Below are 24957 nucleotides of genomic sequence, written 5' to 3'. Positions count from 1 at the left end.
CCCCTGGCCCCTGACCGGGACTCCACCTGCATCCTCCTGGGCCTCGACCAGGACCTCCCAGGATGCATCCTGCATCCCCCTGACCGGGTCCCCCCTGCATTCCCCTGGCCCCCTGACCGGGACTCCCCCTGCATTCTCTGGCTGGGACCCTCACCTGCATCCCCCACCCGGCTGAAGTAGCTAAACAATATTTGGGGTCTTGCTGGGTTGTTTCCTAGAGGAGGAGAAATGGATTATATGAAGCAGGTATTGCTTTGGTGCAAACCTGTGTATTTATAAAGAGTGTATATAAAGTCCAATTTTTCTGACCACAGTAGGAACAAACAAGAGCAGGGAGTTTCCTTGCTCACAATTTACAAGCCTGCCTCTCTAGCAAGTCCTGTGCCCCCAGGAGCTCTGAGCTTCCTCTGAGGGTTTCTCTCACAGCTGCTTCTCTCATTGTCTGCTGGCTTTCTGCCTCTCACTCACACACAGCTCTTGTCAAACAATCCGCCATGTACCTCTGTGGATTCACCAGTCCCAGGGAAACCCCTCAGACCATGCAGCTTAGCCTTACTCAGTTTCTCCATGCAGCTCCTTGGGCAGTAGCTCCTATTGACTCCCGCTATTTTACACTATAAATGGTCTTAGTTGCTCCTCCCATTTAGCATGAAAGAAGGGTGGTTAGTACACCCATCAATTTTAACCAGGTCTTTGATTCATGGAAGCCATTAACACCTTCTTCCAGCATAGCATCATTATTATTATTACTGGTATAATGCTACAGGTGTGCATGGTGCTTCATTTGTGTAATCCCCATACCAGGTTGGTGGTGAATCCTGCATTTCAAGAGGATCATACCTTCCCTCTTCCTCCTCTGCTCTATCTGAACAAAGGAGAGAAGTTTCCAGTACTTGCAGAAGAGAAAGTTAAGGTGGAATTCCTGGCTTCTGGTTTTGTTGCAGCTATTCCCAGCAGGAAATGAACAGCTGCCACTCTTAATACAGTTCTCTTTAATGAGAGATAATGTATGGGGGGGGGGGGGGCGGGAAACTTTCCCACTACTACCAGAGGTGAAGAATTTTAATTTTTTCCAAGATAGGACATCTCTTGTTATAGTGAAACTGATTGATAAATTGCTATGTATTTCTCCTGAAGGGTAATAGTGCAGAATTGAAATCCGACTCTTCTTCTCCCTTAGTTTTAACTTTTAAAATAAATTTGTAGGGTTGCCAGTTCTTGTGCTGTCTCCACTCTGGTAAAATCCATTCAAAACAGAACAATTTGCATTTGTGTAGCCCTGGGGTTCTTAACTGTGTTATATTTGCAGAACCAAAACTATAGACACTTTTCTCTTTCCACCTCATTTCTTTTGCGTCCATATTTCAGATGTCTTGAAGCTGGCTAGGTGGAGTGCTGGAAGTGGGACAAAGGCTGTGGTCTGAGAGAGCGAAAAGAATTCTGTTTGCTTTATGCTGTTCTCCTCACACCTCCATGGAACTGATGGGTGGGGGAGGAGGTAACGCCAAAAAACATAGTGCCCCTGAATGCACCGAGCCCTGCAAATCTGTGGATATCTGCTTTATATCTGCAGACCATGTTTGTGGGTCGCAGATCAGATGTGGATACAAATTTTGTCTCTGCACAGGGCTCTATGAATGCATTCCAGCTCTGTTCAGTTCCCTCCGGGATCTTGGCAGCCACAGCTCCTGCTGCAAGGGAGTTAGAGTGAGTTAATATCAATTAGCTACCCATGATGACTCATTAATTTATTTATGTAATCCCTGCTGAGGTTTGGGTAGGAGAGAAATATCATGTTGCCATGGCCTCAGTCTTGTTCCTCCTCTTGTCCAACACCTCCCCACCATCAGATCCTAATATCTGTGGACCTGCCAAGGGTGGTCTTCTGGTGGACCAGGAGATAAATAATGCAGACCGCCACAACCCCCCTGCCCCTCAACCCCCCTGCCCTTGATCCTTCTTGAGGAAGAAAGGGGAAGCTCTTAACAGTTACATAATTTAATTAGAATAATTCCAAGAGTCCAATACAAATGTATCCGGCTGATAAAGAGGAGGAAAGATTTGGAGAGGAAGGAAATTGTAAAATTAGAGGTACGTGTAGCCCCACCACTTTCTAACAACTCTCCCTTTTCCTCCTGAAACAATTGGCTATGTCTTTCAGCTAAACACATTCCCAAAATGCTTTGACGCTCACTCACTGCTGTTGTTTGTAATGTAACAACCAGGTTAGTATCTGTCCTATTATTTTAATATAGTTTGTTGCAATCATTTTTCTTTTTTCTTTGAGATAGTTGGTTAATATCTGGGCATTTTAAATTCTACAACAAAATGGATGTAGATTTGTAATACCCTCCTTTGTTTTACTTTAAAAATTATGTATTTCATTTTTAGGTAACTATGTCTAAGAAGCTGTCGTTGCCTTCTTTAACTACATCATCATCCACTGTAAATGGCAGAGACAATGAATGTACAAGTGCAGAACTTCCTGCTTCGATTACTAATACTAGTAAGCTGAGGGAAAGACTAGTTTGTATGGCTCCAAAACAGATAGCAGCAAATCCTCAAGGTCTTAAATTCATACATAGCACAAAATCGCAAGAAAGAACAAGAAAGAGACAGCAAGCCATAAAACTGGAACCTTTGGTATGTTTAAGAGAAATATGGTTTTTAAACTGATCTGTAAATGGGAGCTATTAATTTTACAGTATAATAAAATTTTGTCCCACAGTCATTAACTGTAGTAAGATGTATATGCCAATTCTTCTAAAAAACTAGAAATGCAGGGCCAGATCCTCAGCTGATGCAAACTGTTGTAGCTTAACTGAAGTCACTGGCACCATAGTGATTTACACCAGCTGAGGATCTGGCCTGCAGTTTTTCATATATGTAATACATGAAAGCACAACAGCTTTCTTTAGTGTGTGTGTGTTTTTTTAAAGAACATCTTCAACTAATTAAAATGCTGATTAGCAAAGGTATTTTCAGTCCAAGTTTATATGCTGAGAGGAAGAACCAGAACACCAGAAAAACCTGATTTCCACACAGTCCCCATTTGGTGTTGCAGGCAGAGGAACATTGTGACATCATCACTCACTCACTCCAGTTCAATTGCATACTTTAATCCCATTGTTTGAGTCAGCAAATGAAACTGCAGTCAGGACTGAGGTGCTTTGACTGAGTTGGTGGGCACAGGGGGCTCAGGACTGGAATAGCAGGTCTGCTCTATAAATTGAACAGGCATGAGGCTGCAGATTTGTTTCATGGCTCCCTCCACACTATACCTGGCTCAGGCAAGATCATTGACATTTGCCCAGTCAACAGTTCTAGTTCATCGAAACGGTGTCCATTTGGGGCTGCAGTGAAACTCTTCTGCCTACAGCAGGAAATGGGCAGTCAAGGGGAGAGATGACCAAGACAGGCAGCAGTTTTAGGGTTAGGGTTTAAAGGTACAGTTAGGGATACTGGAGAATATGAATGCTGGTTGGCTAAGTGACTTCTCATGTCACAGTGGTACTACTCAGGCTCCTCTGCCTGCAGCACCAAATTGTTACTGTCAAGGGGAAGTTGTTATTGATATGAATTTGATAAAACAATGAAGAAGAGGAGTGGTTTAGGCGAATTAACAGTACATTTTAGCTTTAGTGTCAGTATCCTGTAACATTGCACATTCAGGGATAGAAACTACGTTCCTGCCATTCCTACCACCTGCCAGCTCAGCAGCGAAACATGCAACTCTCTGATATAAGACTATGTAATTTTACTTTTGTATTCCTTTCCTTCAAATTAATCATAACTTCCTCTATTTTTTGTATTTTTTTCCCTCCCCGAAGCCTGTGCTAAAGGTATATCAGCATCATAAACAGCCTGACTACATATATCAAAAGAACAGAGAGCGTTTATTAGCTTGTGGATTACTACAGCCTTCTCCCTCAGCAGATAAAAGAAAATGGTCTGCTTCCATGGAACCGATGGCATCCTATGCTCCTTTAGCTGAGCTTCCAGAGCATGTAAGAGAAAAGCAGGTATTGAATAGCTACCCTAATCATTAACTGTTATGGACCCCTACTCCTGAACTTCCCATTCTGTTGAAATCAGTGGAGTTTCTGTGTAAGGAAGGAGTGCAGCCTTTCAACATGAGATAATTACATTGGCCCAGATTGATCCTTTTAGAGAGGAGAGACAAGTTTTCCTTTGAAGGGGCTGAGATCCTGTGAAGTTTGAAAAGTTGAAGGCTCTGAACCCCACAGGTCTCCAGGGATGACACATCTGCTCTTCCCTCCCCCATCCCCTTCCAGAACCTACAAAGATAGGAGCCGCCTGCCTTTAACCATGGAAATCTGTCTGACCCACAAGGAGCAGTGTCATGGAGCTTGGCCAGTCCTGTGTTATGACTCCACAGCCCTTCATTGTACTTTTGAGATTACTTGAAAACTCAAGAAAGAGTGAGCACTTTTGGCCAGTCTTCATCAGGATCAAAAGAACCGGCATATAGATCAGTGCTAGTAAGGCAGAGACAGCAAACTGTGACACAGGCTTTAACCATGAGGAAAAAGTACTTGTATTCCTTTTGTTCATGGCTTTGCCCTTACAAGCATCTTTATTGAGAGCTATAGCCGACAATAGTCTGTATATTCCTTTTCTTAATGGATTGCTTCCTTCTTTTCTTGCCCCCCAAATTCATTTCCCTGGGCTCTGATTTTATATTTAAATATTCATTTTGCAATTGCTAGTAGCCTTGAATTAAGAAAGCTATAAAGGGCATTCTCATGACATAAGGATATCTTGCCATGTCTGATGTATTTTTTCTGTAAACTGATATCTAATTTTGCTTTTATTTTAAGGTACAGCAGCAAAGCCCCAGTAAGGTATTAACTCCTACTCCTCCCAAACAGCTACGTACTGCTCTAAAGCCAAGTGCCTGTAAACCTTCCACCTCTCCACCTTCTTATGTTTTTAATGAAACAGAAGATGTCATTAAAGCTAACATTACAGATCCTCTGAAAATCATTAAAATAATATGTGAAAACAAAAATCTTGGATTCCTGTACATGACTCCAGCAGTTCCTAAGTCATCCATTAAATACGATACTTTTAATTTGAAGTGAGTTATTTTTTTCAAGCTGTTTATTCAGATTATGCATCAAAACCTATTGTTAAAGTTTATAACAAGCAGTGTTGATGTATTATACATCTACTTTTTAATGCTTGCTAATTGTCTTGTGCTTAATTTTCCTCTTTCCATTTTACCATTTAATTCTTTAAAAATAGTTTATATTGGAACTGTTACTTTTTAAGAAAGTTGCTTCATATTTTAATAGAACTATAATTGGATATAAAGAGAAAGTCGGACTATATTCTTTAGAGGTTATCAATATAGCATGAAGTGTGCTAGATAAAGTGATGAGCACCTGTTTCAGGAGTGTTATCAAGCACAAGGCCAAGAAGTGCACATCTTAATGACAATCTGGCTGTAGAGTATGAGTGATGTGTTGGTCCAGATCCTCAGCTGTTGTAAATTGGTATATACCTGCCGAGGATCTAGTCCTTTATCTGGTACCAGTAATATGGTAGATACAAGGAAACCATTAAGGATGAGAACAGCCATCTTGCCACAAATAGTATCTCCTGTTAATCACAGAGAGGGTACTTCCTCCAGTAAAGCTAATAAAGACACCATGAGTTGGAAGAAATTTCAGGAGGTGCCAGATCATCTGACTAAAGGCAGAAAGTTTGAGACAAACAAGCAAAAACAGAGTCAGAAGGAGATAGATAAAACAATAGAGGAGAAAGTTGGGTCAAACCGCTGTGCTAATGGTAATATTTAATTTCCGGATTCTTTGGCTCCTTGTGCTAACGTTACTATGGAGTAGGGTGACCAGATGTCCCGATTTTATAGGGACAGTCCCGATATTTGAGGCTTTTTCTTATATAGAAGCCTATTACCATACACCCCCATCCCGATTTTTTACACTTGCTGCCTAGTCACCCTACTATGGAGGCAGGCCACTGTACCTCCAGTGTGATGGAAGAGCTTTATATTACTCTGCAGAATTCTTTTTGGCTGATTTTAAAGAATGCTATTGAAAAACTTGGAAAAGGAGTCATGTGCAGTTCTTCTCAGTAGGATGGTGGCTGTGATGCTGAATCTGAACTGAAACATTGATGGATTGCCCTTTAATACTCTGGTCTGAAACTAAAAGATGCTGCAACATCCCTAATCTTTCACCAGAAGTTGGGAATTAAAAAAAACAAAGAACTCACTAACCTGTGTGCTGCCTAGAGAATTGATGCTAAATTAAGCAAACGTTCTAATTCCAGTTTCAGATCACTGAATCCACAGAATTCTGAGCATGTAAGAATGTACTGAACACAATGTCCACAAAATCATCTTGGGGCCATATCAAAACATGTCCAGACCAATTGGCAACATTTGTGTAACTCTTTAGATGCCATACTCACTGCTGACCTAGGTCTTGGACCATCCATCCCATAAATAAATGCATCGTGGGTATGCATTGAAAATATGATGTTACTGTGGCATTCACAATGTTGTTGAGGCCTTTCTGTGAGGAAATGAACGTCTCTTGAGTAATGAGTGAATGATGTTGCACTGTTAGTGGCTAAATGATCACTGGACTTGGGAAAAGACTAGAGTTAAAGCCAGAGACTACAGAGCTTGCTATCCAGCCAAGCCTCGAGGGCATAATTCATCTCCCACTACACAGGTGGGATTGTGGAGGATGAAATCGACCTCCCTTGTCAGTCTGAAGGCAGGGTACAAGGCTGCAGACTAGACGATTTATGGCTACTTTTCCAGGACTCGGTCCTGCAAGGTTTTGAGCATACTTTTCCAATCCAGAAAAGCACTTTCGTATGTACTTATTTTAAGCATGTGCATAGCCCCATTATAGTAAAAGGGACTATTTAGTTGATCAAAGTTAAGGTCCCATGCTGATTAATGATGTCATAAATGCTGCAGCTTGTGGCACAACGCAGTCACAAAGCCATCTTAATGGGCCTACCTCCTTAGGTTTTTTTTATAGATTTTACTGGAAATCAGTGAATTCATTTGTATCCTATTAAAATCAACTTTGCATTTATTTTTAGAATTGTAAGCTATGACTGCATCAACGAAAATGACTACTACACCATTAGCCAGAAAGCAGTTATCCACACATGTGATGGAGAAGTTGAATTCATGCAGCTAGATCGCTGGGAGCAGGAATATCTGTATCACAAAACATTTACTAAGATTCCCATATTTGCTATCTTTTGCAAATTGAAGTCATTTACAGAGTGGAGGAAAAATGTCCGTGCCAAGAAAATCAGTGCGTGCCGTAAAGCTTTGCAGGAGAACTTGTTCATCGTTAATGCTGTACGTATTTGCTAATGATGATATTTCTGAAGGAAGTAGAAAGCTAATGTCATTGCTAAAACAGGGATGCATCCTCTCAAATGGAGTTCTGGCCTAACGTATTTTCAACTAGTAGGAATCCTGTACTGTGTTACCAAACATAAAATCGGATACTAATGTGATTTTCAAAAAGTTGTAAATCTAAGACTTTGTTTGGATTTTAATTTGTAAGTATCTCTTGATAAACTATTCTTATTATTTGGCAGTCCTTGCGGCCTGCAGTGCTTAACGTTCAAGAAATGTGTTACCGAATCAGTGATATGGGGCTTTGTCGTATTGAGAAAGGTTACACGTACACCCTGGAGGAATTTAGAAGCACTCAGTTCAAACAACTGGATGAGGTGAACTGTTTTCATTGGTTCCAAGTTCCTTACATGTTCTTTTAGAGATTAGGTTTACATGGTTCTTTATGCGTACTATCATTTTCAGGTGGCAAGCCGCCTAGCAGAGTTCAGGGAGCTAGCGAAAGAAGTTGTTAGAAGTGCTTGTCGAACTGCCCTGCTTGAATTTGGATTTACTCCTGATGATTATTTTTATGGATCAGTCAGTGCAGGTATGAAAAGAAACTAAACATTTAGGAAATGACTGCAGGACATGTGGATCTTTATTGTGCATTTTATCCTATATGCCAGGCCACTGAACCTTTTCTTGAATGAGTCTAGTATTTTCCCCTTAATCTGGTAGGCACGGTGTTACAATTTTGAATATGTATTCTATTGTGGAAAAGGTGCATCTTTTAGGATTCTCTTCTTCCATGTCTATTTATAGTCCATTTGATAATAAATAATGTCTAACAATTCCCATAAGAGGCCACCTCAAAAATTATAATGTTAGCATCCAGCTTTGATTGTTTGGGTTAAGCCTCCATAAACAATTGAACTTGCGTCCTGCTCAAAATGAGGAGAACCACGGGCTCATTCTGATCTCCAGTGCCAGGAAGTTCTATAGCTAAACCTTAACCCCCTGAGCCTGAGTTGGCTGATTTTGGCCAGCCACGGCCGTGCCACAGGTGTTTTGTTCCAGTTTAGATATACCCTGGGTGCGCTGTACTACTAAAATATGTGCTTAATTGTAGCATATGAGTAGTCCCATTGAAGTCAGTGGGGCTATCGGGATATGCTTAAATACTTTACTGGATTGGGGCCTAAATAAAAACGAGAACCTTAACAATCAGTCATATACATATTTTCAAATGTGGCCTCCATTAGATCCAAGAAGAGTGTATGTAAACTGATGAAGATGCACTCAGGATTGTAATTAATAGCCTCATAAGTTTTAAACCCAAATGTGTGGGTAATTTTTAAAAAAGCAAAAACTATTTTAAAAGGACTACTTGTTTAAATGCAATGCATATTGCCAAAACCTCAGCTGATGCAAATCAGTGTAGCTCCATTGGCTTCCACAGCATTATACTGGTTTACACCAGTTAAGGATCTTGCCTGTACTGTAAAATATTTTTTGTAAAAAAATTTTTGTTTACTTGTGTATAATGTATATATTTTAAATTATTTAATTAGAAAAGAATAAGAGGTCTGAAGTATGTGTTGAAATGCTCTCCATTTGCTGCTGCTGACATTGCTACTTCAGGATGTTAAAGGGATGTTCTTTGGCTTGTCACTGTAATGTTTTAAATTTAGTGGTGGGGTATGGCAGTTTATTGGATCTCCTTGCTATCTTCTGCTCCTCATTACTTCTGGAGCTGCTTGGGCCCAGTTGTCATAGAGCTACACAGAAATCTGCAGTGTACATTTAAATATTTATGTTCACTATAGCTTGTTTCAGTTACCTAAACTGATGGAATTGGGGGAGAAATACAGGTTTCCAGAAGCCAGTGTAGATGTCTTTGGCCTCTAAAGGGTCATTTGAGATCCTTGTGGATATTTGAGGATCTACCCCAGGGGTTCTCAAGCTTTTTCTTTCTGAGCCTCCTCCCCAGCCCCCAACGTGCTATAAAAGCTCCACAGCCCACCTGTGACACAACAACTGGTTTTCTGCATATAAAAGCCAGGGCCGTTGTTAAGGGGTAGCAAGCAGGGCAATTGTCCGGGACCCCACACCCCAGGGGGCACCACAAAGCTAAATTGCTCAGTCTTCTGCTTCAGTCCAAGGTGGAAGGGCTCAGGCCTCTGGGCTTCAACTCCATGCGGCATGGCTTCAGCTTTCTGTCCTGGGCCCCAGCGAGTCTAAAGCTGGTCCTGCTTGGCAGCCCCCCTGAAACCTGCTTGCAGTCCCCCCGAGGGCCCCGGACCCATGGTTGAGAACCACTGATCTACAGGGCTTGGAAACTGAGCACTCTGCTTTCTCCGCAGGAGTTGGTATGAAGGGGGGATTTCCTATGAACCCTTCCATCAGGGAATTTCTGCGCCGTTTCCCTGGTGGAGTTTCTTGGGTACTGTGCTGTATTTTTCCTTTCCCTCCCAAAAAAATGCCCTTTGCTTTGACTCAACTCAGACTGAATTGTTTTAGTGATAGTTTTATGTAACTACAGAATTTTCAGTTACACATGTCATTGTACTTGCAATATTTTCATTAATGTGTGCGCATATCTTCCATACAGAACAGGTCACTATGGTAACTGGATTAGCAGCTTCAAGTTTCCTTGTTATTCCTCATTATGAAAGAGAACTTTATGGAGAAACAGCTGACAAAATGACCTACACAGAACAGGCCAACAAAAGGTCTCATTGTAGAAGGTTAACATGGTTAGTGTCTGGTGTTTGTAGCAAAAGTTGTTCTATGCTTTCTTCTCACATAATCTCATAATAGTTAAAATTATACAATGCAGTGTTCCTTACAAACAATGCATTAGTATATGTTGGACTGATCATAAGCAAATAATAACTGCATACCAGATAGCTAAACCCAGGGTTGTGAGTTCAATCCTTGAGGGGGCCATTTAGGGAACTAGGGTAAAAATCTGTCTGGGGATTGGTCCTGCTTCAAGCAGGAGGTTGGACTAGATGATCTCCTGAAGTCCCTTCCAACCTTGATAATCTGTGAAGTCCATCAGTTCTTCTAATCTTTGGAAGGACCAAGTATCAAATGCGTCAATGCGTGTTGTTGGTGCTTAATAAATAACATCTCAAATATAATCATAAGAGCCAGATTTAAAAAAAAAAAAAAAAGGGCAAAAAACCTCACAAGACACTCAGCCAGTATTGCAGTGCTGTAAATAGGGTGCGGAGTGGAAATCTGTCCTGATCCCTACAGGCAATCAGCTTAGGTTTCAAAGCATAAAATCTTTTAATATTATTTTAGCCGGTGGCTACATAGTTATAAAGCTTTAGTGCATTACGTTGTATTATGTTTTTCTATGAAACATCCTGATAATGTATTTTACATTATATGTACAAATGTGCTACACAACTATATTAGCCGGCATTTCCATTTTATCTAGCTGGATGAGATAATTGTATACTTACTGTAGTATGTCTGCACATAATGATGGTATATGTGCTGAAGGGTTTAATCAAGTAATATGTTTCAAAGTGGACTTGCAGGATTGGTCAGCTTGGTCCCCTGCAGCGAACCATGGGTGAATCTGTGCTGCAGAACTCACAGCCCTGGAATGGGGTTATGGTGGCCTCAAACCAACATTGTGCCTTCCTCATCCTGGGCTCTTCTAGGGACTATAATTTAGATATCTCTAAGGACTTGTCTAAGTTACAGCACCTCTCCATGAGGCCCGATGGGCTGCGGCACTGCCTGGAATCTCTGCAATGCTGCAGTTCTGCCTTGACTTGCCAGTCCTGCCCTCAGACATGTCCTTTTGGGGGTACTTGCAGCGGGGTTCTAGGGAGATAACTTTATGGCCATTCTCCACCATGCCTAAGCCAGGAGAATGTTCTCCTGGCAAGATATGGGCTTTTAAGCCCCCTTTACACAGTGTAAAAGAACCGGAGCAGAAGTGAAGGTCTCACTTCATAACTATCTTTCATGAGTTCTGAGATCTTAAACAAGCAGATTCAAGAGATGGTGAGGAAACTGGCTAGCCTCCAAATGTCTAAATCTGGTTGTCTAGCACTGGAGTCTCTCCAGTGACCCCCTGCTCTTCCCCCTACCATATCCTTTCTCCTATAGGCCCTGTGACTGACTCTCCATCCCCTCCTCTCTCCCTTCAAGAGGGCATAATAGATCATGCCCCCTTCCCACTCCATTTGGTGATGTCTTCTTTGAGGTGAGGGCTGTGTAGGCGGGCGGTACTCACCCCTGCCGCGCCTCCGCTGGTTGGTCCCGGAATGTCCCTCAGTCCAGCCCTGGAGCGCCCTCGGCAGGCTGGTGACCCACCTGTTCTCTGGCCCCGGCGTCCCTCCCTGGACCCGGTGCCCCCTATTTATGGTTGGGTCTCCCCCTCCCAGGGGAACCCCACGCTACTATCCCCGCCTTGCCTCAGTAGTGGCTACTGACAGTCATGGTCTAGCCCCACTCCCTGGGGCAGACTGCAGTATCAGCCCACTCATCACAGGCAAAGGGGGTTTGGACCTGCTGCCTTGTCCTACCCCTGGGCTGCCCTCTGCAACCCACAGTACCTATAGGCCCTTTGCTAGGCCGCAGCCTGGGGCTTTCCAGGCTGGAGCTTCCCCAGCTCCTCGGCCTGTTCCCAGCCCTGCTTCACCCTCAGGTACCTTGTCTTAAGCCCTAAGCAGCCAGGCCCATCTCTCTCTAGAGCCAGAGAGAGACTCTGTCTGGGCTCTGGCTTCCCTGCTTCTTATAAGCCCCAGGGCTTCAGTTTGGGGCGTGGCCTCCAGCTGCAGCCACTTTCCTAGTCAGCTCAGCCAAAAGCCCCTTCCTAGGGCTGTTTTAAAGCCCCACCAGGCGGGAGCGGATAGCCACGCTGCTACAGCTGTTATCCCCTTCTAGGGACTTCTCTCTAGCTCAGAGTCATAATCTTCCTGGTCTGCTTGTGGGGCAATGCAGCTATACAAGGTTTGATACCATACCACAATTTAGCCCTTAGGTATATCTCCATTAATTTAAAACTATCTCCTAGAACTGGAAGGGACCCTGGGTCATTGAGTCCAGCCCCCTGCCTTCATTAGCAGGACCAAGTACTGATTTTACCCTAGATCCCTAAGTGGCTCTCTCAAGGATTGAGCTCACAGCCCTGGGTTTAGCAGGCCAATGCTCAAACCACTGAGCTATTCATCCCCTGAGGTTTTTAGAAGTTTTTAAGTTCTTTGAGGTTGGGGACCATGGGTGAAATCCTTACTCTATTGAAGTCAATAGAAGTTTTGCCATTGACTTCAAAGGTCCAGTATTGCATCACTTGCCTTTTTATCTGTTTATAAAGTATCTTGCAAACTCTTGGTGCTATACTACCACTACAAATGAAAGTAATAAATGTAATAATTTTAATTTAATATATTTGTGTCAAAAGATTTTAGCTGGCAAGTTGATGAGTCATAATTAGCAGTAAATAGTGGAAAAACAATGAATTCTGTTATGCCTGTAAAGTCCTCTGTAGTAAAACAGCACTGACTTGGAGATATTTGCAGAACTGGAAAAATATCCAGACTTGTCTATCAGACCATACAGCTTCTCAGGTCCACATGGCATCAATGTGCTCTCTTTTGTCTTGCTTAAAATTGAGTGACTGTGCAGAGACTGACCTTTGAAACTCTGAAAAAAGTGGTGGAAGGAACAGTTGGGCTGCTCTAAAGTTTCTGGGTACATGAGGCCTGTATTTTCACAGGGATTTGGTGCAAACTTATTGTCTCTAGGCCATGAAAATTATTTAGGGTGCCTGGAATATTTGAGCAACTTTGGTGCTTCCTGTGTAGAGCACTAGCAAAATTTGGTTCCTGTATAGTGCTTTAGGACAAATTCATAAACATTCACACTAATGCATTAGAAAGTATGATTGGTATTGACATTTTCTGTGCTAAATGGCCATTTTCAGAGTTAAAAGCTATTACCCCAGTACAATGTGGCAGATCTTAATGGTCTTCTTCCCCTTGCCAGTGAAGATTAACTTACCAAGAAAGTTGATTTCAGTGATATCATCAACATGTGTTCTTGGGGTGTGTGTGGAAAACACACCAAGGAAGAGGTCCATATAGAGTCAGTTTAAGTCAGTAGAAAGATGTGTAGAGTGTTTCCAGCTGCTCAGAAAAAGCAACATGAGGTAGGGTGTGAGGAAGAGCTTGAGTGTGGCTATGTTTTAAAAAGAATAAGTTATGGAGGCTAAAATAGGGATATATAATATAAGCTTGTTTTAGCCTTAACTGCGCAGATGCAATTGCTTGGCTATAGTAAGGACTTATCTACACATTAATGTAAACCAGCTGGGGTGTAAATTCTAGTGTGCACCAGCATGTTGCTCACTAACTGGCTTGTGTGGACCATGCTGATGCACACTGAAAGATCCCTAGTGTGCACTGACATAGCACTGTTTGAAATGAGACTATGTTATAATGCTACATCAAGCTGCTACATTTCAGAGCCATATTAAATAAAAGGAGCTATGTCACAGGTTGCCCTCAGGGGACTACAGGATCATCACAAACAGAAAGAACATGCACTTCCATAGAAGAGATTTGTAAGACAGACAAGTGATTGAATACTTTTCAGTGGCATCATATGATTAATCCTTCTAAGGTTTCTTCTGACACCCTTTGGGTACTAGGTTCTGCACACTGGTCCAGTGTTTTTTTATTTTTGTTTTGTTTTGTTTTTTAAGATTATTTTTAATTAACATTTTTGTCCCACCATCAGTTTTGCTCATTTTGGCCACTTTCCATTCATTAAGATTGATGATTATGTGTTGTAAGAGACAGAAATATTAGTGCTTTCTTCTCATTTCTTTTCTACTAGACAATATGTCCAGCAATACATCTATGCATTAACATTTCTGCTTAGGAGAGAATTATCACTATTTCAGAAAACAATAATATGATTGACAATCTCATTTTATTGGTGAAAGTTGAGTACTGCATTTTATGTTTTCATGCATTCATGTTGATACATGATTTTTATAAATGAGGCCAGTTTTTGTGCTGACTTTGCAACCTTACTAACTTAATTGGGTTCAGGGTTTCAACTATTTTTTTTTTTTAAAAAGGAGCAAACCAAACTTTGCTCTTTTAAAATATAAATAAAATAAACACATTTTTTGTTTGGCATGGTGATCCACCCTGTGCAATTAGGAAGTTTAAAAAAGAAGTAATGAAATGAAATAATTAAGAACTAAAATAATCTAATAGACTGAACATCAGTATACTTACAGTATGGTAATTAATCATTTGTACTGTAATTTCACTTTTACAATCAAATTCTAGAGTTGCCTGACAAAACTATCAGTTTTTGTAAATGCCACTTTTAGCATTTATGGCAGTGCTGTTTGGTGACTCAGCTAATAAGGGGTGATCCTTGAGAAAAAGTTAAGATGTCTTAAGTTAACAAAAAGCCCAGTTATACTGCCTGACTTTGAGAGCTTCTTATTTCTTGTTATGGTAGAACAGCCCTAAATGGAGGCTCTGTTGCTGAATTCACATAATAAAATTTGTTTCTTGAAGGAACATTCCCATTTTTCTAGATGAAACCAAGTTATCACTTATGTAAATACTGCTGGAACAGATTTGACAGTACATTCCATCAGCTTTCCGCTAGTGTGGCGATACAAAACCTAAACCCAGAGCAGCACAAAGCAGCTGCAATGCACTGGTGAATCTGGCTCACCCATCTTTGTCATAAGCTGTTTTGAGTTTGATATGAAATGTGAAGTAATTCAGAGTTTATTCTAATTTGTTCTGTAAGTCTATCACAAAACCATCTCTCAAAGTTCTTTTCTTCTGTATATTTATGCATGCTGTGCATATTAAAGGTATTTTTCTGCTTTCTGTTGGAGAATTGTTGGTCCAAATCCTGAAATCCTTACTCATTTTTTACTCTGTCTTTACAGAGGCAAAAATGTTCCAGTAAGGTTAATGGGAATTTTGCCTGAGTGAGGAATGAGTGAGGACTTTAGGAATCAGCTCTTTGAAAGTATAAGGATACCTTTCCATAAAAATCAAACGCTCTTGTCACAGAGACTTGTAGTATTCACAGAAAGTGACAAAATATTGCACTTCCTTCTTCTGTCCCTCAAGTTTTATCCGTCTTGCTGACTACCTAATAGTGAACACCATGCATGTCCTGGCAGTAAAATCAGTCACTACTCTTTTGAACTACCTTTCTGATAAGTTGAAAAGGACACCTGCTGCAGATGTCATACAGAAGTGGAATACGGAGGAAAAAATTGAAGTCTCTGAAAAAAAGGTAATTTTGTTTCAATGAAAACTAAGGCCAAGTTTTTAAAAAATGAGTGCATAAAATCCCTTTGGTCCATAATGAGGCATATAAACAAGTGCCGTGATTTCAAAAGTGCTGAGTACTCAGCAGGACCAATGACTGCAATCTTAGCCTACATGTAGCATATTTTTCTGTTTATAGGTTGGTTTCAAAATGAAGCTTAGAGGAAATTTTTGTTAGGAAAGTTAAAATTCTTGCATTAATCTCATTAATAGGTGAATCTATGCTGATTATCGTTTTCTTAGAAGGAGCTTCAACTTTCATTGTCCTGCAAAAGTTACTGTTGGTAATGTAGTGCACTGTTAGGTGTAATCTACGGCTGCTATAGTATTTACAGTGCAGTAAAGAAACAAAAAATTACACGTTTGTAATCCTCCTCTCCCTCCCCATCCCATTTGCAAACAATACGTGCCAAATGGGCCTTTGCAAAGAAACTTGTATTTAAATTCCTAGAACTGAGAACAATCCTGTATATCTGAATTGAGATCTCAGACTTTATATGGGATTTCTCTTCTTCCAGACGTTTTCTTTAGTGCTTTTTTTACCCTTTAATATATTCACAAATTCTCAGCGTTTGATATGGTACCAAGGAGCAAAAGCATGCACTTACATGCATATATGGAGGCAAATTTCTGATCTGTAGCAAGGGGTACAAATTGCTGCTATCTGACAAGGAACTCTTCTAAGGGCTTGATTATTATGATCTTGCTTACCACAGTTTTACACTGATGTAATTCTATTGACTTTGACAGAGTTAATCTTTATTTATACCCAATTTAATTGAGATCAGAAGAATCTGTCTTTTCAAGTTTGTTCACAAAGAGTTTAGGGCCTGGTTTGGCTCCCGTTGAAGTAATGGAAATTTTGCCATTGATTTCAATGAATCCAGGGTTGGCCTCTGACATTTATTTGTTTTATCAGACTTTTTCATTCTTCTTTTGTCTGCTTAAAAGAAATGTGCAGGGTCATAGAGAAAAAGTGATGTTTATTTTTCACCCAAGATTTTTAAAAATTTCCTGATCTTTTGAAATTTGTATTGTTTTGGTTTCTTTGTTTCAGGCTGTGTCAGGGACGGCAGGGCAGGATGAAGAAGAATCATTTCTGCCCATGTTTCTTACAGAGTTAATTTTGGAGATCCATGCATTGTTGTTTGCACCATCTTTGGATGACTTCCAGGTCTGTTGTAAGAAAGTATCAATTTATCTTTTAGTTGCATGTTTTAATCAATTTCACTGAACAGAAATGTCAGGATTGTGGGCCAGATTCACTGGTGTGCCCTGCTTGTTTTTATGGACTCCAGAGACACAAAGCAGCTGCAAATCTTGTTTTGCTGCCTGGTCACTAGAGCAGTGCAAAATAGCCACGGCATCCTAGTGAATCCATCCCTGTATGTTTGGGATCCTTCACTCCCTCACTATGAAAATGTGCGCTGGATCTCAAAGATACCTGGATGCATTAAGGATTCATCCCACACTCACAAGTGACATCTCACATTTGTACATACTCTCTACCTGATTGTCTCCCCTTGCTGCCCTTTGGAATACAGACCGCTGCCTCATACAGTAGCTGTTGTGCAGGGCCGGCTCTAACTTTTTTGCCACCTCAAGCCAAAAAAAACAGCGCCACCCCGCCGTAACACCCCCCCTGCAAGTGCTGTGCGCTGAACCCCCCCGCAAGTGCTGTGCGCCGAACCCCCGCCCCTCCGAGCACCGCGCCGCCCGAAGCCCCCGCCCCTCCTGAGCACCGCGCCGCCCAAAGCCCCCAAGCGCCGCGCTGCCCCCGCTCCCCACACGAGCGCCGCACGGCCTGAAGCCCCCGCCCCTACGAGTGCCACGCCACCCGGCCCCGCCCCACGAGCGCCGCGCGCCCAAGCCCCACCCCAACCGAGCACCGCCCAGCCGAACCTCCCCCCCCAAAAAACCCTAAGCGCTGCCCCGCCCCAAGGTGCCGCCCCAAGCACGTGCTTGGTTGGCTGGTGCCTGGAGCCGGTCCTGCTGTTGTGTATCTGGTTGTTATGGTAATAGCACCTTGTTGCTATAGCAACTGAGTTAGATTATATGGGGATAGCCCAGCCAGTTTTGGCTGGTTTTGGTTAGCTCATTGTGTGGAAATAAATGCTGCTTTTAAGGTTCACAGCTCTCTGTGTCTCAAGTTATTTGTTCCTAAAACTACTGCCTGCAAGTATACGACAAAGTGGTGATGAGGGTGGGATTCCTGTGCTGCCCCAGCAACAGAAGGAAGTAGAAGTCAAGGTACAAAACAAACAAACAAACAAAAAAAACAACCTTTTTGCTGTTGGAAGGGGTGAGAACTGGCTTGTTTGCACTGACTGTGAAACCTGAAACTAAAACCATGGCTACCCTTACAGGGCCACTGGAACCTTTTGAGGAGACTATAGTGCAATGGCATGAGTATACTGAGCGTTTGAGCTTTTTGTTATTGCCAATGACATTACAGAAGAGAAGAAGGTGCCAATATTCTTAAGTGTTGTAGGAGCTAAGACCTACTCCCTGCTATGCAGCTTACTACACCCTGTCAAGCCTGATATCAAATCTTACAGTGACATTGTGGAAATCCTGGGGTCCTATTTTTCTCCAAAACCACTGGTAATTTCTGAAAGATATAGGTTCCACAAAAGAGACCAAAAAGAAGATGAAACAGTTGTACAATTTGTAGCAACTTTAAAAAGGCTTGCAGAACACTGTGAATTTAAGGAGATGTTAAATGATGCCTTTCGTGACAGGTCAGTGTGTGGCCTGCACAGTGAAGCTATATGGAAGCTCCTATTGACAGAGGCTCAGCTTACCTTACCGAAGGCTGTTGATATTGCAGTCTCCATGGAACTGGCTACAAAGGAGGCACAATCCATCAGTGCATTACCTAGGGTGCATAAGGTATCACAAGAACTTACCCACAAAACTGTGGGGAGTCAGGAATGTTACCGCTATGGTAAGCCAGGTCACCATGCATCAGAATGCTGGTGTAAGGACCTGATGTGTCAACACTGGGGCAAAAAGGGACACATTGAGTGTGCCTGTAAACAAAAAAAAAAAAAGGAAAAAAGAAAGAGGCCTGTGGTCTGGCCGACCAAAAAGAGAAACCTGCATACCCTAGAGCAGACCCAGGATGATCAAGGTGACACCTCATCGCAAGAAGAAGTGCCACTTCACGTTTTGTCTTTGGCAGTGGGCTCACATGAATACTGGGTAACCCCGTTGTTGGATGGCAAACCTGTATGCATGGAACTGGACACTGGGGCAGCCATCTCGCTGGTCCTCAAGACTGTGTATAAAGAAAAGCTACAGCATCTTCCACTTAAAGCAACAAAAACTGTTCTGAAAACCTATACTGGAGAAGCTGTGCCCATGTTGGGCACTATTGACGTTAAAGTGGAGCTGAATGGACAGACTGCTAAATTGCCACTGTTTGTGGTAAGAGGTAATTACCAGCCTTAATGGGTAGGTCTTGGCTTAGGAAGATTCAGCTGAACTGGGCAGAAGTGCACAAAATGTCTAAAGAAGAAACTGGTCTGACTGCTATACTAAGGAAACATGCTGCTGTTTTTGGAGAGGATCTGGGAAGTATGAAGGGAATCACTGTGACATTGAACATTAAACCTGACAGTCAACCAAAATATCTGAAAGCCCGAACTGTGTCATATGCCATCAGGCCAAAAGTTGAAGTGGACCTGGAGTGCCTGGTCACCAATGGAGTCCTAATACCAGTTACTCATAGCCCATGGGCGATTCCTGTCGTTCCAATAGTGAAGAAAGATGGCTCCCTCCGGATTTGCGGTGATTTTAAAGTCACTGTCAACCCGGTATTGTGTGCAGAGCAAAACCTGCTTCCCCGTATCGATGACCTCTTCATGGGCCTTGCTAGGGGACAAAAGTTCAGTAAGATTGATCTGAGGCAAGCATATTTACAGATGCATATTGATGAAAAGTCCCAAGAGTTGTTGACTATTGTGAGCATAGGGGACTTTATTGACACTGTCGCCTACCCTTCAGAATAACATCTGCTCCCGCCCTGTTCCAGAGGGCTATGGACCAGATCTTGTGTGGCTTGCCAGGAGTCCAGTGCTATCTGGATGACATCCTGGTCACTGGAAGTAATGAGGAGGATCACTTAAAGAATTTAGAGGCTACCCTGCAGAGTCTGGAAGAGTATGGCCTACGAGTCCGCAAAGACAAGTGTGAATTCTTCCAGCCCTCTGTTGAATATTTGGGACACATCATTGATGCTACGGGTCTTCATGAGGCCCCTGCAAAAGTTAAGGCTATTGTGGAGGCTTCCCCGCCTCGCAATGTTAGCCAGCTTTGCTCGTTTCTAGGTCTACTGAACTATTATGGAAAGTTCATCTCACAGTTAGCCACACTGTTAAAACCACTTCACAAACTCCTTGGGCAGAACAAGGCCTGGAAGTGGACTGAAGAGTGTGATGTTGCATTTAACAAAGCTAAGGATGCATTGCTAAATTCTGAAGTTCTGACACACTTTGATCCATCCTTACCCCTTCAGTTGGCCTGCGATGCCTCCCCTTATGGAGTGGGAGCAGTCGTGTCACACATTATGCCCTCAGGAGAAGAGAGACCTATTGCTTTTGCTTCACGCACTCTAAGCAAAGCAGAAATGAACTATACCCAAATCGAACGTGAGGCATTGGGAATCGTTTTTGGAATTTGGAAGTTTCATCAGTACCTGTTCGGGCGGAAGTTCACTCTTCTCACAGACTATCGACCTCTGACTTCAATTTTTGAGCCCCACACAGGCATTCCCCCATTAGTTGCTAGTTGTATGCAACGTTGGGCATTGTTGCTTTCAGCGCACAGGTATGGAATCAGATATCGGAAATCCACTCTGCACAGCAATGTGGATGGTCTCTCAAGGTTGCCTTTGCCAGTCAAACATCAAGATACTGCCCAAAAGGAAATCTTTTACTTTGAACAGGTAGAGAATACACCCATCACCGCTACTCAGATAAAGAAGGCAACTCGTGTTGACCCAGTATTGTCCCAAGTTATGGACCTGGTGATGCATGGAAAATCTCAACGAACCTCTCCGGTCTCACTTGACCTTGTTACCTACATGTCCAGGAGGACAGAGTTATTGATCCAATCTGGTTGTTTGTTATGGGGGAGATGTGTCATTATCCCACCACCACTGAGATGATAGATGTTAGAACAGCTACATTCTGGTCATTGTGGAATAGTGCGCATGAAGGAAATTCCACAAAGTTATTTTTGGTGGCCTGAATTGGAAAGTGTTATTGAAGAGAAGACGAGCTTGTATGTCGTGTCAGGAATGCACCCCAGTGGGCGCCCCTACACCCATGGGACTGGCCTGAAAACCCGTGGCAACGTAGTCATGTTGACTTCGCTGGCCCCCTTGAAGGAGGTGGTGCCCATTCTAAAAGGCAGGAAGTCTCTATAATGCAGTCCACTACTGCAGAGAGTACTATCCAAAAACTACGGGGACTCTTTAGTCATTACGGTCTGCCAGAACAACTTGTGAGTGACAACGGACCGCAGTTTGTCTCTCAGGAGTTTCAAAATTTTATGAAGGCAAATGAGGTACACCACATCACTTCAGCACCATATCATCCATCCACCAATGGATTAGCTGAAAGATTTGTGCAGACAGTGAAACAAACTTTGAAATCAGCAAGGGGACAATTATCCATTCAAAAACTTCTGGACACCTTCTTACTATCCTACAGAAACACACCTCATGCTATGACCAAGGCATCCCCGGCCTTTCTAATGATGGGACGACAGCTGCAGATTTGCTTCAATCTGCTGAAACCTTCTGAACCCAGACAAATTGTGCAACAAGAGCAAGTCATCAGGTGTGCACCCAGAGCAAAAGACCAAACCTTTAGCCCAGGACAGCCAGTTTTGGCTCAGAATTATACTTCTGGAGCTAAATGGGTCCCTGCCACGGTCATCGCTCAAACAGGGCCTGTTTCCTACACAGTCCGGACTGCAGAGGATCTCACCTGGCGGCTACATGTAGATCAGCTGCTGCCAGGTCATACCAGTCCTCAGGACACATCTTCAGTTGAGTTGTCTGACCTCACCTCTTCTGGCAAGACACCGAATCAAGAATCACCTATTCCTGACTGTTATCCTTCGTTACTGCCGGCGGCTGAGATACCCCCTTGCCCGGGACGAGCTGATACCACCTCCTCACCCATTTGCCCTACGAACCCTGAGCTCATTGTCAGGCCTGCACCCAAGACACTTTTGGGTGCAACAACACCAGAAGTTCGCTGTAATCCACCTAGAGACAGAAGGCCTCCTCAATGGCTGGATCTTTAGCTAGGGCGAACCCATGGTTATGGGGCAAAATAATCCCCGGGGTTTAGCTGGGAGTGGAGGCAGTCTACCCTCCTTCTCTAGTTTAGGGGATGTTCTTATTAAGGGGGGAGGAATATGTTGTGTATTTGGTTGTCGTGGTAATAGTACCTTGTTGTTGCTATGGCAACTGAGTTAGTTTATTAGGGGATAGCCCAGCCAGTTTTGGCTGGTTTTGGTTAATTCAGTGTGTGGAAATAAATGGTTGCCTTTAAGGTTCACAGCTCTCTGTGTGTCAAGTGATTTCTTCTTAAAACTACTGCCCCCAACGATACAACAGTAGCCACTCAGAGTATGTCTACACTGCAGCTGGGAGTGAGCCTCCCAGCCCACGTAGACAGACTTGGGCTTGAGGAGCTCACAGTAGTGCACTAAAACAGAGCTGTGTGAACACTGCAGCACTGGCAGAGGCTTGGAGTCCATGGGTAGGATGGGCTTGAACTTGGGTGGCTAGCAAGTGCTTCAACCTGCCCATAGCTATTTTTAATGCACTAGCACAAGCCAGCCATTGCATTAAAGTGTCTACCTGGGCTAACTGAGTCTGCATAGCTTTCTTAAGCTCTTCCTCCACATCCAATGGTGCAACAGTGAGATTCTGCATCAGCTGGCAGTGGGAACAAGCTCTTCTCTACAAGCAGAGTGCCCTCTGGCTCCTACTGTATTTTTTGTAGTGGGGAATGATGGTTTCTTCTGGGTTCTCCCTGTTTGCTCTTCCTATGAGGCTCCATCTAGTATCTTATCTGGCAAGAGCAGTGCTTAGCATGTTGCCTCTCCACTACTCCCCATTCCTGCTGGTCTGGAAGTGAGATATATTGACAATCTGCTGTAGACCTTTGCATACATATGAATGCACTATATTTTGGAAATGTTTCACACCTAATTTGTTTCACAGTTCAGAAGGATTCAAAGGGTGTTAATGATGTTTTCTGTTGTCTAACAGGAAGGTGTTGCAGATATTATTAATCAGTTTCAGGCAACTGTGTTGTCTGTTGCTAATCTTGTACCTGATCAATACTTTGATGCCTTTACTCGTCCTATTATTAATAACAAAACTGAAGAAAAGACTTGTGGTGAAGGACCAAGTTTATCAACCATGTTTAAAGATGACAAGCATTTGCAAGCTATCATCCAGCAAATAAAGGTATCGGTTTCAGTTTCAGATTTGATTTTTTTGTTAAACATGAATTAATCAATACCACTGTGTGCCAAGTCTCTTCTGCAGGTACTTCTCCTAGGCATGGCTAAGGGTGATACAACAGTACCGTTTGCATGCCTATCCAATCTTTGCTGAGACTGGGCTAATAGACCCCAGTTATGTTCATGGGCACCTGTCCACAAGGAAATGGACTGACACTACCCAAGATTTTCAATCAGGTCACCCAACTGACCTTAGATGGCAATGAGTTTGATTCACCATTGATCTGAGTTAGATGCAGACTGGCGACCTAGAGATAAAAGACCACTGTTCCATTACCAATGCACTGAACCTTACAGTTCCTCCAGAGATTTTATTTTAAAGTATCTAAAAGTAGAGTCAATATATCATGTAGAATTGTTTTAATTTCTTCTATTAGTTTGCTCCAAGCAAATTCTTATGTACAATGACTTTTTTGTGTAACATTTAGGAAACTGTGTATTCAGCATTTGAAGCAGCCAACTTATATGCAGACACTTTTGAACAGTTTCGGTTATTTTTCAAAGAAAATGAAAGTCTTGATTTGGAAGCTCTGAAGCAGCAGGAACATGGTGAGTTGTCTTTTTCTCTAATTTTTAACTAAGATTCTTGCAGATAGTAATATTTCATTGTTTGTTTTCTGTGTTACTGCAGCAAATATCTGCAGTATTTACTCTTGATTTGGTTATAAATGTGCTCTAAACCAATTTCCAGCGGAGTAGTGCATTAGCCATGGGTTCAAATATTTATTTACTCTCACACAAAATAATCTATGACTATGTGTACACACAAGATAACAATGGAATGAACTCCATTTGTATCTGCAACAGTGGAATAAGCTGTATTTAAGCCTTGATCCTGCAGCTGGATCTGCACAGGTGGCCCCTGTGGAATCCTTTTGAAGTCAGGGCTGTTTTATGCAGGGGTCTGTGCACATCTGATTGTGGGATCTGAGTCTTAGTTTGCACCTTTTGACGTCTTATCTGTTCTCTGTTCTGCCAGGATTATTCTAAATATCGATAGGCACAAAGCTGTTTTCACTTTGCTCCCATTTTCTTCTCTGCTCTGCAGTGGAAGGGGTTGTCAGGGATAGGCAGCATATGAGCCCCTCTGAATTTTGAATTCTTTCTCAAGTGATTGTCTACATGCATGTGAGATCAGATTCTTTTGGCCACCAGTGGGCCCCCCAGCAATCTTTGTGCCTCCTGTAGTAGGGTCCTTGGTGGGCTGGGTGGCCTAGGGTTAGTGTCCACTCAGTCATGGGATAGTGATAGGCGAGCTTGGGCCCATCCGCGCCACCTTACTCTGACCCAGGGCCCTAGGAGTGTCAGCAGCATTGACCCCTGGAGTGGGGAGTGGAGCTTCTGAGTTACTCTCCCTGGGTCACTTCCTACCACGGCTCCCTCTGCTTCTTGTCCCAAATGAAGAAAAATAAAAAGGAAACCAAACCATCAGCCCCAACGGGGCTCAGCATACAGTCCTGGTGCTTCAGGGGGGCATTTCTAGCCCCTTTTGGCAGGAAGCTGCAGGGTAGGTCTGTACTCCTCCCCAGCCTCCCACATTCTGAGACGGGTTGCTCCCTTTTCAACCCTGCCTCCTGTTGGAGCACGGGCTGCAGGATTGGAGGGGCTGAGCTAGATGGGCCCAGTACTGTCCTTTAACACCTCCCATCCCAGTGTGTTGTGTGTACACCCCATCACACAGCACAAGGCATAAAGTGCGAA

General features: G+C 42.8%; 1 protein-coding gene across 21 annotated transcripts in view; it reads left to right on the top strand.

Moving 5' to 3' along the window:
• The window catches only part of DNAH6 (dynein axonemal heavy chain 6), a 192113-nt gene that overhangs the window by 2390 nt on the left and 164766 nt on the right, over nucleotides 1-24957 (top strand). For 10 of the 21 annotated variants that reach the window (XR_005600162.1, XR_005600164.1, XR_005600163.1 and 7 more), the window contains exons 2-13: nucleotides 1369-1707; nucleotides 2392-2643; nucleotides 3831-4022; nucleotides 4842-5101; nucleotides 7108-7375; nucleotides 7621-7755; nucleotides 7844-7967; nucleotides 9972-10116; nucleotides 15502-15670; nucleotides 16763-16879; nucleotides 23000-23200; nucleotides 23685-23805. Coding sequence is in view for 15 of the 21 variants with exons in the window: in XM_039543458.1 (XP_039399392.1) it covers nucleotides 1474-1707; nucleotides 2392-2643; nucleotides 3831-4022; nucleotides 4842-5101; nucleotides 7108-7375; nucleotides 7621-7755; nucleotides 7844-7967; nucleotides 9972-10116; nucleotides 15502-15670; nucleotides 16763-16879; nucleotides 23000-23200; nucleotides 23685-23805 (2218 nt within the window). In the remaining 6 variants the exon portion in view is untranslated. The other 11 variants (XM_039543457.1, XM_039543464.1, XM_039543462.1 and 8 more) reach the window with 11 other exon arrangements.

The sequence above is a fragment of the Mauremys reevesii genome, linkage group 6 (genome assembly GCF_016161935.1).
Source record: "Mauremys reevesii isolate NIE-2019 linkage group 6, ASM1616193v1, whole genome shotgun sequence".
NCBI classification, from domain to species: Eukaryota; Metazoa; Chordata; order Testudines; family Geoemydidae; genus Mauremys; species Mauremys reevesii.
The sequence above is the reverse complement of the archived record's forward strand: the minus strand, read 5'-3'. Positions and strand labels throughout refer to the sequence as shown.